The 16,276-nt window shown below is 32.9% G+C and overlaps 1 protein-coding gene across 2 annotated transcripts; it reads right to left on the bottom strand.

The window, feature by feature from the left end:
* Positions 1–255: 255 nt before the first annotated feature.
* LOC127732905 (polyubiquitin-C-like) lies at positions 256–4,938 on the bottom strand. 2 transcript variants are annotated; one of them, XM_052242114.1, is made up of 3 exons: positions 4,798–4,938; positions 2,172–2,400; positions 256–1,943 (listed from the first exon to the last, which is right to left on the bottom strand). In XM_052242114.1, exons 2-3 carry the CDS (start codon positions 2,395–2,397, stop codon positions 340–342), a joined length of 1,830 nt encoding a protein of 609 aa, XP_052098074.1. In that variant the 5' UTR covers positions 2,398–2,400; positions 4,798–4,938; the 3' UTR covers positions 256–339. The 2 variants fall into 2 exon arrangements, with proteins under 2 accessions (XP_052098074.1, XP_052098073.1); XM_052242113.1 differs by having other exon boundaries at positions 256–2,400.
* Between the last annotated feature and the right edge of the window lie 11,338 nt (positions 4,939–16,276).

Raw genomic sequence — 16,276 nt, 5'->3', positions numbered from 1 at the left:
AAAAGCCTCATTACCTCTACTTTCAGTGGACAAGTAGTATATATTCTCCTGGTCACATTTGAGACAATGAAGTTAAGCATGCAAAATTATATCCAACTTTCACATTCACCGACTGTAAGCATCATAGGATTTTCTATGTAATATACGTTACAAAAGGTACTTTCATAACTTTAAATCAAACCAAATAGTAACCCTTTATTGGCAAAAATGTTTTGGGAGGCTAATTTTTAAATTGCAATCAATGACAATTAGGTTTAGTGTAGTTAACTTTATTGATCAATTGCACAAAAATTTCTTTCCTGTAAGTGTTCCATTTAAAAGGTAAAATGTTTGTTCAGTTTAATTTCCACCACGTAGACGCAATACCAGATGTAGTGTGGATTCCTTTTGAATGTTGTAGTCGGACAGGGTCCTTCCATCTTCAAGTTGTTTTCCTGCGAAGATTAATCTCTGCTGATCTGGTGGAATACCTTCTTTGTCTTGAATCTTAGCTTTGACATTCTCAATAGTATCTGATGGTTCAACCTCTAGTGTTATAGTTTTGCCAGTTAGTGTTTTGACAAAGATCTGCATACCTCCTCGAAGACGGAGTACAAGATGGAGTGTTGACTCCTTTTGAATGTTGTAGTCAGACAGGGTCCTTCCATCTTCAAGTTGTTTTCCTGCGAAGATTAATCTCTGCTGATCTGGTGGAATACCTTCTTTGTCTTGAATCTTGGCTTTGACATTCTCAATAGTATCTGATGGTTCAACCTCTAGTGTTATAGTTTTGCCAGTTAGTGTTTTGACAAAGATCTGCATACCTCCTCTCAGTCGGAGTACAAGATGGAGTGTTGACTCCTTTTGAATGTTGTAGTCGGACAGGGTCCTTCCATCTTCAAGTTGTTTTCCTGCGAAGATTAATCTCTGCTGATCTGGTGGAATACCTTCTTTGTCTTGAATCTTAGCTTTGACATTCTCAATAGTATCTGATGGTTCAACCTCTAGTGTTATAGTTTTGCCAGTTAGTGTTTTGACAAAGATCTGCATACCTCCTCGAAGACGGAGTACAAGATGGAGTGTTGACTCCTTTTGAATGTTGTAGTCAGACAGGGTCCTTCCATCTTCAAGTTGTTTTCCTGCGAAGATTAATCTCTGCTGATCTGGTGGAATACCTTCTTTGTCTTGAATCTTGGCTTTGACATTCTCAATAGTATCTGATGGTTCAACCTCTAGTGTTATAGTTTTGCCAGTTAGTGTTTTGACAAAGATCTGCATACCTCCTCTCAGTCGGAGTACAAGATGGAGTGTTGACTCCTTTTGAATGTTGTAGTCGGACAGGGTCCTTCCATCTTCAAGTTGTTTTCCTGCGAAGATTAATCTCTGCTGATCTGGTGGAATACCTTCTTTGTCTTGAATCTTAGCTTTGACATTCTCAATAGTATCTGATGGTTCAACCTCTAGTGTTATAGTTTTGCCAGTTAGTGTTTTGACAAAGATCTGCATACCTCCTCGAAGACGGAGTACAAGATGGAGTGTTGACTCCTTTTGAATGTTGTAGTCGGATAGGGTCCTTCCATCTTCAAGTTGTTTTCCTGCGAAGATTAATCTCTGCTGATCTGGTGGAATACCTTCTTTGTCTTGAATCTTGGCTTTGACATTCTCAATAGTATCTGATGGTTCAACCTCTAGTGTTATAGTTTTGCCAGTTAGTGTTTTGACAAAGATCTGCATACCTCCTCGAAGACGGAGTACAAGATGGAGTGTTGACTCCTTTTGAATGTTGTAGTCGGACAGGGTCCTTCCATCTTCAAGTTGTTTTCCTGCGAAGATTAATCTCTGCTGATCTGGTGGAATACCTTCTTTGTCTTGAATCTTAGCTTTGACATTCTCAATAGTATCTGATGGTTCAACCTCTAGTGTTATAGTTTTGCCAGTTAGTGTTTTGACAAAGATCTGCATACCTCCTCTTAGACGGAGTACAAGATGGAGTGTTGACTCCTTTTGAATGTTGTAGTCGGACAGGGTCCTTCCATCTTCAAGTTGTTTTCCTGCGAAGATTAATCTCTGCTGATCTGGTGGAATACCTTCTTTGTCTTGAATCTTAGCTTTGACATTCTCAATGGTATCTGAAGGTTCAACCTCTAGTGTTATAGTTTTGCCAGTTAGTGTTTTTACAAAGATCTGCATACCTCCTCTCAGACGGAGTACAAGATGGAGTGTAGATTCCTTCTGAATGTTGTAGTCAGATAGGGTCCTTCCATCTTCAAGTTGTTTTCCTGCGAAGATTAATCTCTGCTGATCTGGTGGAATACCTTCTTTGTCTTGGATCTTAGCTTTGACATTCTCAATAGTATCTGATGGTTCAACCTCTAGAGTGATCGTTTTGCCAGTAAGTGTTTTTACGAAGATCTGCATTGTCTGAAAATTAAAAATTAAATGATTAAATAGAATGTCAATTGATAAAGCATCATAAAGGAATAATTTTCTAAAGACTAAGTAACCTTTTTAATGGTCAGAACTATTGTTTTTTACAGTAGAAAGCTTGGATTAAGTGGTTTTTTTTCTTGAATACCAACTACCGTACACACAATAAATGTACAATGTTTAAATTTTGTATTTTTTCAAAACAGTTTTGTGTTTCTGTGTTGTGTGATGATTCACTGTTGTATTTATTTATAATCATCAAAATATCGCAACTATAGGACCAAAATAAAACAGAAATTCATGCATTAGTATGCCTAGCATGCCCCTACTTGAAGTTGGATTCAGGACGTTTCTTAAAACAAGAAGTATGCGTAAAGATCAGAAAAGCTCTCAAATATAACAACAACTCACTGCCGAGCTGCTGATTGCATATAAAGAGATAAAAGAAAATGTGGTAAAACATTCTATTAATAAACAGCTGCGCCATGAGCACATGAATTCAACAAAGTTTAAGGAAAACTGCTCAAAGCATTTTTGAGTTATTTTGCGAAAACTGGAAAATCCCCCTTTTTGAAATGAATAAAACCCCACAACTCAAAAACATAAAATCTAAAATTTATAAAACTCGAAAAGGAGCTCATGTCAATATATATAAACAATTCACCTAAGTTTGTTGCAAATTGGTTAAAGTGTTTTTAAGTTATTGTCCGAAAGCGTTTTTGAGTTCATGTCTGACATGTTGACAACGGACAGACAGACAACGGTATACCATAATACATTCTGTAAACCGGCCTTTAATAATGAATGGGAGAATATTTTGACATAATTGTAAGCTAATTAAACATATTGAAAAATTTAAAGTATTGAACAACAGATTGCAAGGGTCTGCAAGATCAGCAAATCCTGTCATTTGTATTGACTGACTTCAGGTCAACTGGTGCAACTCAGTCATACAAAACAACTCTAAATTGGTGTGTTACTGTTAGTGAGGTATAAAATGCTTCAGTTTAGTGTTTTCAGTTGTACCCTTTTGTAGTGAATAAAACTACAATAGAAAATTCATACATGTAGGTCAAACTGACAAAAAAACAAAGGCCAAAATAAAAAAAATATACTTGTATTAAGGGGTTTTTTTTGCCTTAAAGTACCTACCCCGAGTTATGATGGGCATTTCTTATGGTGAACCTTTCTAAAATTGAGGTTTTAAATAATATAAATTGCCAAAAAAAGTCATAAATGATATTAAATCCACATTTTTCTTGTTGAAACCAAAAATATGTACGCTACAGGACAAGAGGTTCAAAGGAAGTGTACATATCTTTTGATTTGTGTTACAATAATGCTTCCTTCTTGAAGTTTAACAGGAAATCCAGAAAATCAATATCTGTTTCCCGTAGTATTAAAAAGGTTACAAGCCCCTTATTAAATTAAAAACCCGGAGAAAAACTGTTTCTAACAAGCAATTCGACTTCGACATGCAAATCATTGAAAGTATAGTTTATGTAGTCCATTGTACTTCTGCGATACCACCATCGCGCTTCAACGCCTTCAGTGACAAACCATCGCGGTTCAGAGTCCAACATATATTCTCATTTTTTCTAAATAAAAATGGATGGTTCAAGATTGAATGTAGGACAAAAAGTCACGGACGAAAAGTCACAGGACAAAAAGTCACAATTCAGTTTTGAGATTATTTTTCTCTGAACAAGAAAACACTAATTTAAAAATAAATTTTTGATTTTTTCTTGAACTAATATGAAGCAACTTTGTAATTAAAATGTATTCAATAAATATCAATGATGACCAAATAATTGTTATGATAACAAAATGTCAAAGTGGTTTGGCACTTAAATGGCTTCATGGTGCCAAGAAATATATCATTTGCATGATTAAAATTTAATCATTTTTCACTTATCAAGGCTTATGAACAATTTCCTAAACTTAAAAATGAATAAATGTAAAAAAAGAAATTATTTGAAGATCTGTCTCTTATATATTCAAACAATTGTCAACAAATTATTTGTGACTTTTTGTCCTATCCAATTTGTGACTTTATGTCCTGTGACTTTCTGTCCGTTTGCCTTCAAGTCAACAGGTAAACAACATGATTGACGTCGAAGAAACCTGGCATAGTCTAGTTCGTTCAAATGAGATGAATTTGTAAAGTGTGACAGTATCCATGCGAAATTAATGGATTTGATTCTGTTTGAAGAGAATATCGAATAGAAATATATAAAAAAAAAATATTTTCAATATGGCGACTGAGAGTGAATAATAAGTTATAACCCCACGTAATGTCTAAATCCAGAAAACAGACAGAAATAAGAATGGTATTGCCATACGTATTAACTATCTTTTGTCAAAAAATTAAAAATATTGTATTACACTTACCAATCCTTTTACGTTATAGTTTTCTTTAGTAGTGACTGTTTTCTCTTTGTCGTTAGTTGCGTCTATGCAGGAAGATGGCGGGTTTCAGTATTTATACAGGTCATGTGACTATTTTTATCCTTTGTGATTGGAAAGTTCTAGACATTACGTCATAATTATTACTAAAGTTAGACTTCTTGCAATATGATCCAATATGTTCTATTTTTAAACCTAATCTGATAATTTTTAAAATTAACATTTCGTTTCAGTTTTTGTGGTAATTATTTTTGATTTTTTACATCTTTTTAGGATGTCGATCATCTTGTCTTCTTTGAACACTCCTGAAGAAATGATGGAAAAAATCTCAGGACAAAATAGAGGAGTTACAACTTACTGGATCCTTACTACGGGTGCATCGTGCTGAAGAATGCGTGCAAAAAAAAATAGAAGACTTTTAAATGAGTGCACTACTCAGGGTCCGTGTAACACTTATCAATTCAAAATTTCAAAAAGTTTTGAAATTTTAGATTTTTGGAATTTTGATCAAAGTTTTAAAATATCAAAATTCCAAATTTTTTAAAAATTTTGAAATTTTGAAATTTTCACCAAATATTTAAAATTTTAAAATTCTAAATATCGTTTTTAAATTTGATAGTTTAGATATTTGATCAAACTTTAAAAGTACTAAACTTAACGTGCAGTTTTGATTATTTCGCTTTTTGAAAGTTTGATTTTTTCAATTTTTGATTAACATATCAAAAATAGAAAAGGGGCGAAAAGAGGGGTACCTGTAAACACGGCTCTGATTATGATCATTCTTAGTTGGGAATAAAAAAACACAAAGTATATCAAATCAGTTTTGATTACAAACTAAATAATTAAAAGGAGAATTCGGATTTTTATAAATCATATTAGACATCACAGTATCCTGAAATTTTTAATGTTGTGCATCTATTAAAAAAAAATTTAAACCTATTTAAACCGGCATCAAACAAGTTGATTTACTTTTAAAAAAAAATCTCTAATATTTGGTGTCCCCAGCGCCCAACATTTGGGAGTAACAGTGAAAACTGACCAACTCGCAGTAAGCCAAATAGTATTATTCGACTTTTGAGCGTTCCTGATGAAGGTAGATAAAAAAAAAAAAGCGCTTCGGTCGCATGCAATTTTTAACGTTTTGTTTTCATTTTTTATCGATTGCATGACGATAATATATTGCCTTTTATGATTGATTTCAGTTCCAATAGATATAAAAAGATGTGGTATGATTGCCAATGAGACAATTAACTCTCCATCCAAGTTACAATTTATAAAAGTAAACCATTATAGGTCAATGTATGGTCTTCAACATGGAGCCTTGGCTCACACCGAACAGCAAGCTTTAAAGGGCCCATTAAAATTACTAGTGTTAAACCATTCAAACGGGAAAAACAACTGTCTAATCTATATAAAAAACGAGAAACGAGAAAAACTTATCTGAAACAAAAGTGTAACATCACAACACAAGTATTGATACAGAAGGAATACTGAATTTATGGTGTCGCAATTAACGTTGTGATAGGCGTGCTTCAGCTAGCCCCTAGACAAAAATGTGTACTAGTTCAGTGATAATGGACGTCATACTAAACTCCGAAATATAACAATGAACTTAAATAATACAAGACTAAAAAGGCCAGAGGCCCATGAATTGGGACAGGCGCACAAATGGGCGGGGTTAAACATATTTTGTGAGATCTCAACCCTCCCTTATAACTCTAGTTAATGTAGAAAAAACAAACACACAGCAATACGCACAGTAAAACGCACTTTACAAGAAGTCTGAGTCCTACGTCAGAATAGGAAACAAAAGAAACTAATCAAAATGACAATGATATATAAATTAACAAAGGACTACTAGCAGTTACTGACATGCCAGCTCCAGACCTCAATTAAACTAATTGAAAGATTATGTCTTCATCATATGAATATCAAGCACAATCCCTTCCTGTTGTATTTATTGCTAATTTGTTATTGTCCTGAACATGCATGAAATATATGCCACTGGCAACCAACAATCGATCATTTAAAATAGTTCGTTTACATACAAATTACAAAGAAACTTAGGTTTCAACTGCCTCGTGCAAAGTAGCCCTTAGATGGATTTTGATATGGCCAAACACCTTTTCAATTGTTTCGGTTCTTATATTTACTTGACTTTCAAATATTCAGTTTTCAGCGTTCTGTAGGTGAATGCTTTAATTAAAATTCAGCGTTTTTTCGAGAGCAACATTGGTGTATGGCCAAAAATTAAAAATCCATCATGCAGACAGCGTGGCACTCTCTTTACACGCCCCATTCTGACTGGACAGGTACTGTCTTCTTTTACTTTGCTGAAAGTTGATTGTCGTACGATAACTTAAAAATGCACAAATAACAAATACGGAACTATCCCTTTATACAAAAAAAATCTCGTTTCCTTTTATTTGCTATTTAAAAAAAGTGGCGGATTGAGGACCCCTAATCGAGCTACGTATATGATAAATGCATATACTTTTTACAAGCATCAGTCCAAACGTTGTCTACAAAATAACCATTTAACTTCAAAAGTAGGGGTATGGTTGTTTTGTCGAGGTGAGATTTTTTTTTTCGCGCTAAGCGCGAACAATTTTATTGAGTTTTTCAACGTAATTAATCAAATTATTTGGTTCATAAGTTAACACTATATGGCATGGGGAAATCTGGATACAGAATATTTTTTTTTGTCCTCTGCTTGTACAGAATATTTTTTCCCCATCAAATTGGGGATCAGAATATTTTTTAGGAAAAAGACATATCCCCTTTGAAGTTAAATGATCGTTCCCTGACTAGTCCCCACCTTTTCAAATTCATTGATCCGCACCTGAAAAATGTACCATTATTGTGGGAGGTCAAATATAGTGTCACCTTAGTGACAATATTTATATTTCGGATTCCCAAATAGATTACCATTTATCGCTGATATAAACTTTTAAAAATTAATTGCAATTTTCAAAATGCCGACACTTACAAATGGATTGATGAGCGCTTAATGTACAGCGGCAACTATTACATAAGTATGCAGACTGAAAATAATGTTAATAGTATACGTTTATATGATATGAATGTGTTCAGCTTTTACAAAACCAGAACGATGAGTTTGATGTTAACGTTTACTTTATTTGGCCTTTTTAATTTTATTTGACTGTATTGGCCTTTTTAGCTTAATTTGATTCGAGCGTCACTGATACGTCTTTTGTAGACGAACGCGCGTCTGGCGCAAATACAAAATTTACATCCTGGTATCTACCTATGGTGAGTTTATGTAGATACTTTATAACAGTATCCTGGCTCCAAGCTACTAATATTTGGTCTTACTCTTAAATTCAGCGTAAAAAAGATATCAACAACCACCCACATTCGAGGCTAGCAACACGTTCATTGAATTCATTTTTCCTACTGTACCAATACTTAGAACTAAAATCAATGATACAAGGCAACATATGATCGTCATGCAATCGATAAAAAATGAAAATAAAACGTCAAAAATTGCATGCGTCCGAAGCGCTTTTCTGGATCTACCTTTATCAGGAACGCTCAAAGCCGAATATTTGAAGGCCAACAATTTATAAAGAACTGAAATAGTTGATTAAAAGGTTAAAGGTGATCGTTCAAAATCTACAAGCAATGATTTCATCTGCCGACATGATTGCAGAAAGTAAGAAGTCGTAGAGCAAAACAGAAAAATTTGAAATCAAATTTGAGATAACACAACGTGTATTGAGCCATTTTATTGCTTAAAGTTCAGTAGAAAATATATATACATACTCAACCTAACCATACTATTTGACCTACTGCGAGTTGGTCGGTTTTCACTGTTACTCCTAAATGATGGGCGCTTGGTAAACCACATTGTTCTGAATTATTTATCTGAAACGCTATAAAGCTTATGTTAGAGATTTTCAAAACGTAAATCAACTTGTTTGATGCCGGTTTAAATAGGTTTACATTTTTTTTTTCAATAGATGCAAAACCTTAACATTTTCAGGATACTGTTATCTCATGTGATGTCCAATTTGTTTTAAAAAAAAAAACTTCTTCTGTAGATTATCTATTTTGCACTTAAAAATGATTTGCTATATTTCGTGATTTCTTTTCTAAGGTAAGAATCATCATAATCAGAGCCGTGCGTCTTGTTTTAAAATGAATTCTCTTCTTTTGAGAAATATTTATTTTGCTGTCCAATTTTTAACCACTTTCAACTGTCTGCCTCTGGTTTTATTTTATACATTAACTTTTATGTAACAGTAAGTGACTAACTTTTCACTTCATTTTGTTTCGCTTCGTTCCGCTTTTATTTCGTTTCGCAGTTTATAGGTATACTTCGTGCTTTTTATTCCTAACTAAGAATGATCATAATCAGAGCCGTGTTTACATGTACCCCTCTTTTCGCCCCTTTTCTATTTTTGATATCTTAATCAAAAATTGAAAAAATCAAACTTTCAAAAAGCGAAATAATCAAAACTGCACGTTAAGTTTAGTACTTCTAGGTTTATAAGTGGTGGTAAAATTAATGTACCAATTGAGAAGTTTTATGGACCAGATAGTTTACACTTATCAAACCAAGTTGTCAGTGTATTTGTGGCTAGTATTAAGTATTATATGAAGAATATTCTTCAGGTCACTGAAACACTGAAATGAAACAACAGGCGTCAAAACCTGGAAGAGGGCATAAACAAAACAGACATGAGCGGTCATTGGTTTATACATCTATGCTCAAACCAAACTCATAGTGCATATCAGAGAGCAAATGACCAATCACCTATGTCCCCCTTTTTCATGTACCCGTGGGGACCAGGATATAATTATAACCAATGACGTATCCCCTCAAATGAATGACTTTAATAGGCGATACTAAATTTACATGAAGATTTCCTAAACTTTATGACTTTATGATTTTATGATGTTATCTATCATGTTGATAATTTAAGTAAAAAGATTCCTTGAATATTTAGTATTGTGTTGTGGGTTATAAAGACAAAGACAATTATAGATGTTTGAGAGAGTGATTTGGACATTTTGGGTACAAAAAAATCTTACAATTACAAAAGTAAAAAATGTATGAATTGTGTTAGAAGAATTACATTATACTGATTATATATATATTGTACATGTATTGTATTGTTATGAAAATTTGAAGTACTTTATTGTCATGACAATTTATTTAATAAATATATGTAAAATTAGTTTTGAAATTTAGTGAAAACTATTTCTTTTACATTTTCATCAGAAATGTTGAAGTCTATTACTCATGAAAATAAGAACCAAGTGATGGTAAGGAGTAAAACAACTACAAGATCACCCCTTTTTTTATTGTAATTATTATTAATTACTTTGTATAGAAACTTGATTAGCCGAAGTTTCTAAATTTAGATTATCTCCTTTATACCATGCATACCAGAGATTGGCGTGTTGTCGTTATATTATAATGCAAGTGTATTTACAAAAAAAAAGTTATATATGTCACAGGTTCTGTTCCATTTTGCTTTGTTTATTATTGCTTCAAATGTGTTTAGGAAAAGCAAAAAAATCGCGATTACACATTGGTTGTTGGAATATAAATGGTCATAAAAACAAGGGCTTTGACAAATAATGTGACCCAAGATTTGTAAATGAAATATGTAACAAAGATATTGTTTGTTTAATTGAAACTCATTGTTCTCTAGAAGAATCCTTTTCACTAGATGGTTTTATACCAGTTCATCTTACTAGACCTAAATCTAAAGGCACTCAGTATAAACGTATAGGAGGAATCTCTGTTTTTGTTAAATCAGAATTACGACCAGGTGTACAATTTTTGAAACATGTAAATAATGATACCATATCACAGGCACTTGTCTCAGAAAAAAAATTCCTATATACCTTAATATAACACAAGGTACTTAACTCGCATTTTTGAAAAATGTCACCCGGTCGCGAAATTCCGTTATATTTCGATTTGTCAACCCAGCTAAAACTTGTTATGACGTAAATCTACATTGATTTATCTGTGTTATATTAAGGTATGTAGGGATTTTTTTTCTGAGACAAGTGCCTGTGTACCATATGGCTGCAATTTTGCAGAAACGTTTTTGGAATGACAGATGATATTTTTCTTTGTTATATCTGTAATCCTCCAGAAAACTCTTCATATAGAATAGAATAGAATATTTTTATTTCCCAAATTACAGGGCCCATAAAGGGCATAAAATCAGATACAATTGATTTACATAATTGGAAACAACAACAATAATAGTCACTTGTAAATATATATTTAGTATATTAGCATTGGTCAGAATCAGAGCCAAAAACCACATATATATTGTGAATAAAACAATAAAATTACATTATATGCATTCATTCTCAAATCATTTACTTGACTTAGTGTCAATATTCATACCTGATCTCCTTAATTCAAAACAGTCACAAATATAACAGCCCAGTTTTTCTATAAAAGTTACATTTTCTTGGGTCAAGAGCCATAAAAATTTAGAAGATTTATTTAAATTTTTAAAATTATAACAATTGTTAGAAATGTATTGAAAAAAATCTTCCCTTTGAATATCATAAAGAGGGCACTCTAACAAAAAATGAAGCTCATCTTCAACTTTACCAAGTGAGCAATTTGAACAAAGACGCTCAGATCTGTCTCAATTTTTAAAGAGTGAGCGCTTATTCTTAATTTACAAATTGACTGTCTTTTTTTTAAATCCTGTAGTTCTAAATATTTTTCTTTTTTTAAACAATTTTTTATAGAAAAATAAGTACCAAGCTTCCCTTTTTCAGAGTTAATTGTCTGATACTTCAGTCTATTCCAAAATGTTATAAATAACTTTCACATAGTTTATTTTTAACATACTGACATAAAGAACCAATTGATTGTTCAAAATTTGGAAATACAATATCTCTCTGAATATAATCTATACTAGAGTACCATGTATTTACATTAGAAATATGTAATTGTTTACAACACATAAATGCATCAAATAATAATCCTTCTTTCAAACCTTCCAGTCTATGACAATATTTTAACATTGATAAAATTATAGTAAAAATAAATAGGAAATCTACCAAGCTCTGACATCACAGCTATGTTACTGGACTTTCTGTTTACAGAATACAAAATCCCTACAAGAAGATATTTTTGACCTTATAGAGAAAGATATTTCCAACTACTCAGATTCCGGAAAATTTTTATTAGCAGGGGATCTAAATGCCAGATCTTGGGTAACTTTCTTGTACGTTACAGTATGGATGAGGTTTTGTCCACACGTGGTAAAAGTTTAAATGAGATTTGTATGCAATCTGGATTGAGAATATTAAACGATCGTTCCCCAGGCGACTTTACTGGCGACTTGCTACACACCAAATGGTAGCAGTGTTGTTGACTATTTTATATCCTCTGAGAATTTAATGGAAAATATCTTATTTTTTAAAGTACATAATTTTTTGGGTGAGCTACCAGATCACTGCCAAATTTCAGTAATGTTAAAGATAGATTGTAAAATTAAGAATACCGTGAATGATAAGACACAAATCCCCCCATCAACTTATATATGGGATGAAACTTCACCTCAAGAATTTCAAACTGCCTTATCATCAAATGAGATACAAAACAAAATAAAAGAAAAGAACTTAATGAAAATATTTATGATAATACTGATACTTTTGTTTCTGATTTAAATTCCATCATAACATAAGCAGCCGACATCTCCCTTAAACTAAAACGCCACAAAAAAGAAAAACCCCAAACATTTAAAATAATATAAGACAACCTAAATGGTTTGATATATCACTTACACGCTTAATAAGACGACAATTAGATAGTAAGGAAAAACAGTGGCGGATCCAGAGGGGGGCGTAGAGGGCGTACGCCCCCCCTTTTGCTTGCACTTTTTTTTTTGTAAAATGATTAATCAGACTAGACTTCGTGAACTTTGCCATTTCCCGTGTATTTCATTTTTATGTGACAATACTTTACTTATAAAGATATTTTTCGCTCGTATTTACTGTAATATATTACTAGTACTGATTATGTCAAAGTCATGTGATTCACTACGGTGGAGTTGACCAGTGCGTCGAAAAAAACGTCACTCAGTCATTTTGAAATTCAAATTTCAGTAACACATTGCTTAGGCTGATAAGCATGACACCTTCAAAGCGACAAAGGATTTAGCAAGAACGTATTGACTTCTATTTCACAATTCCGCCAAACAGAAAGTAATACTCTATTACACTCTCATGAAAAAAAATTCCACAGCAGTATTATTTACCTTCGAAAACATGTTTAACCCCACACGCCCCAGCCTATTAATAACATAGCTGAATAATGATCCTCAGTCAGTAAGCTCTAGATAGATTTAAAGTCTAAGGTACGGACCATTTGATTTTGGGGACAGTCTGAGATATTTGAGAGAAAAAATTCTGACCCTGATTTTTGCCTTTAACAAAATTTCTGGCCGTATCAAGATTGAAAACAATAATCTTGTCCACTTTTTTGCTATTAGAAACAAAAATTTCCAACAGAATTATTTAGCATTAAATGAACATGATGAATAAAAAACGGGTGTAATTTTTTTGGGGCCGGGGGTTTGCATGTAAATCCCATATCTGACCGGAATGTCTGTTTCGTCGAACTAATATTTTGAATACTTTTTTCAAGGCCCGACTGCAACCTGCCTGCTGAGTGTGGCCTTTATGTCGCCACTTGTCGACCGTCATTCATAAATTCCTTGTCATTTCAGACTCATTCGTATCCTTTGGTTGATTTGGAACCCCTCACTTCCCTTGTTAGGTGAAACATTTCAACCAAACATTTGGATAAAAATTGCTTGTTTTTCTTTCTTAACTCGTGTCGGTCGTATTGTAAATGTCATTGAATAGACTGGCGTATATCTTGTTTACAACAAGAAATCTGTGAAGTTATGCTAACTAAACATACAACAAACGAGTATTTTCCATGTCCATTTTTTACTGACAAGTCCCACATCAAATATATTAGTACATAGCCGTTTGGATCCAATCATTTTATAATAGACAATTAATGGGGAGAATACGGCATCAAAAATGTCCAACCTTTAACTACTAGTATAAAATATACATGCCCCACGTCAGGAACCGTTTAAAAAGTGCATTTTACACTAATTTTATGTTTTTTAGCCAAAAAAAGGTCCAAAAAAATTTAACATAATTCGCCCCCCCCCCCCACCCCACCCCACCCCCCTCCCCCGTTTCCAAAATCCTGGATCCGCCCATGAAAAACTCCTTAAAAAATATAACAAAGATCCAATTGTTAGGACATCTTATTATTCACTAATAAAATTGTACAGAAGAACTAAAAAAAAAAAGAAATTAAAGGAATTTAGACGAAGTGTTATGGACGAGCTTGACAACCTACAAGAAAGACTAGTAATCCTTATAAATACTGGAATTTACTAAAGGATTTATCTAAAGATAAATACAAATCTACATCTCCAGACTTTCCAAGTAATACATGGTTTGATTATTTTAAAGAGCTAAATAAAAGTAAAATTAATACAACCGATAACAATTTTATTCAACCTTTTAAGCAATTGGAAAAGGAAAAAATATTTTTCAGAAGTTGACTTCCAGATTAATGATAAAGAAGTAATTGCAGCAATATATACATTAAAAAACAAGAAGTCAAGTGGCTTTGACATGATCTTAAATGAAATGCCTAAATGTAGCCAGTCATTTCTATTAACAAGTTTTAAAAAACTATTTAATCATATGGTGGTAACTGGTTCCTTCCCTACTATGTGGGCAAAAGGATTGATAGTGCCAATATTCAAAAGTGGTTCTACTGGTTATCCCTCAAATTATAGAGGTATAACCACTGGAAGTGCACTACGAAAACTATTTGCAAAAATATCAAACACAAGGCTATAGAGAATTTTTTATGTAAAAGAAATATGATATGTAAAGAACAGATTGGTTTTTGCAAGAAAAAGAGAACAAGTGACCATAGGTTTGTTCTCAAAACATATATACTCAAATGGGTCATACGCTTCTCTCTTCTTGTTTCGTCGACTTCAAAAGGGCATTTGATAGAGTGTGGCATATGGGTCTCTTCTATAAACTAAGAAATATGGTATAAGTGATTTATATTATAATATTATTAAAAGCATGTATCAAAAGACTGAGTTGAATGTGAGAATTGGCAGATCTCACATGACGGACTCCTTCTCATCTAATATATGGGGTTCGCCAAGGGGATCATGATATTAGTCCTAACTTTTTAAAAATTATTCATTAATGACCTGCCCGAACTATTTGATAAAACTTGTGACCCAGTTCAACTTGACTCAATTCAGTTGATGATGTAGTTTTGCTATCTGAAACAGCAGAAGACTTACAAAATTGTTTAGAGAAGTTATGTCTGTACTGTAATAAATGGGGATTAGAAATTAACCTTAAGAAAACAATCAGTTCAGTGGACCGTGAAATTGGGGTCAAAACTCTAATTTGGCATTAAAATTAGAAAGATCATATCATAGGGAACATGTGTACTAAGTTTCAAGTTGATTGGACTTCAACTTCATCAAAAACTACCTTGACCAAAAACTTTAACCTGAAGGGGGACACACGGACGGACGGACGGACGGACGAACGGACGCACAGACCGAAAAACATATTGTCCATAGATTGGGCATAAAAAGTTAACTGACAAAGGAGATTTTTATTTTGAAAAATTATGCAAAGAACTGCAAACTGAATCAGTCCATTCCAAAATCTGTAAATTTTCACTGGGAGTAGGAAAAAGAAGCACAAATATGGCAGTGGTAGGTGAGCTAGGGAGATACCTATTATTTATTGAAAAGTAAAATAACAAAAATACCGAACTCCGAGGAAAATTCAAAACGGAAAGTCCCTAATCAAATGGCAAAAGCAAAAGCTTTTTTTGTGATTTTACTTTTTTTTCAAACACATCAAACGAATGGATAACAACTGTCATATTCCTGACTTGGTACATGCATTTTCTAATGTAGAGTTATAGAGAAGTTATAGTTAATATGTTTTCATACTTATCACGTTTAACAAATACAGAGGACAAATCATTGTCTGAGGCCCTCCTTGTATCAAAATCCTTATCAAACCATAGTAAGAAAAGTTGGTATAATTCTATGAGGTCATTAGCAAAATACTTAGACAAAGATTTATCACATTTTTTAATACGAAATCCAATTTGTTCGAAAACAACTATTAGATATAAATTTTACTGTTAAGAGGACCGTTTTTTTTTCTTGTAAATCAAAATCAAATAATTTTATTGGTGTAAATTCCAATATAGGAATGATACCAGCTGACATTTACAACATACAAATGCAAAAAATAGACAAAAATAAACAAAAACAAATATACAGAGACATATTTTCTCAATGATAAGAGACACATATTTTATATCTACATTGCGTGGAGGTGTTATTCATACTATATTATTAATTCA

Source organism: Mytilus californianus, unplaced genomic scaffold, assembly GCF_021869535.1.
Source record: "Mytilus californianus isolate M0D057914Y unplaced genomic scaffold, xbMytCali1.0.p SCAF_3, whole genome shotgun sequence".
In the NCBI taxonomy this organism is placed as follows: domain Eukaryota; kingdom Metazoa; phylum Mollusca; class Bivalvia; order Mytilida; family Mytilidae; genus Mytilus; species Mytilus californianus.
This window is presented reverse-complemented; position numbering and strand designations above follow the sequence as displayed.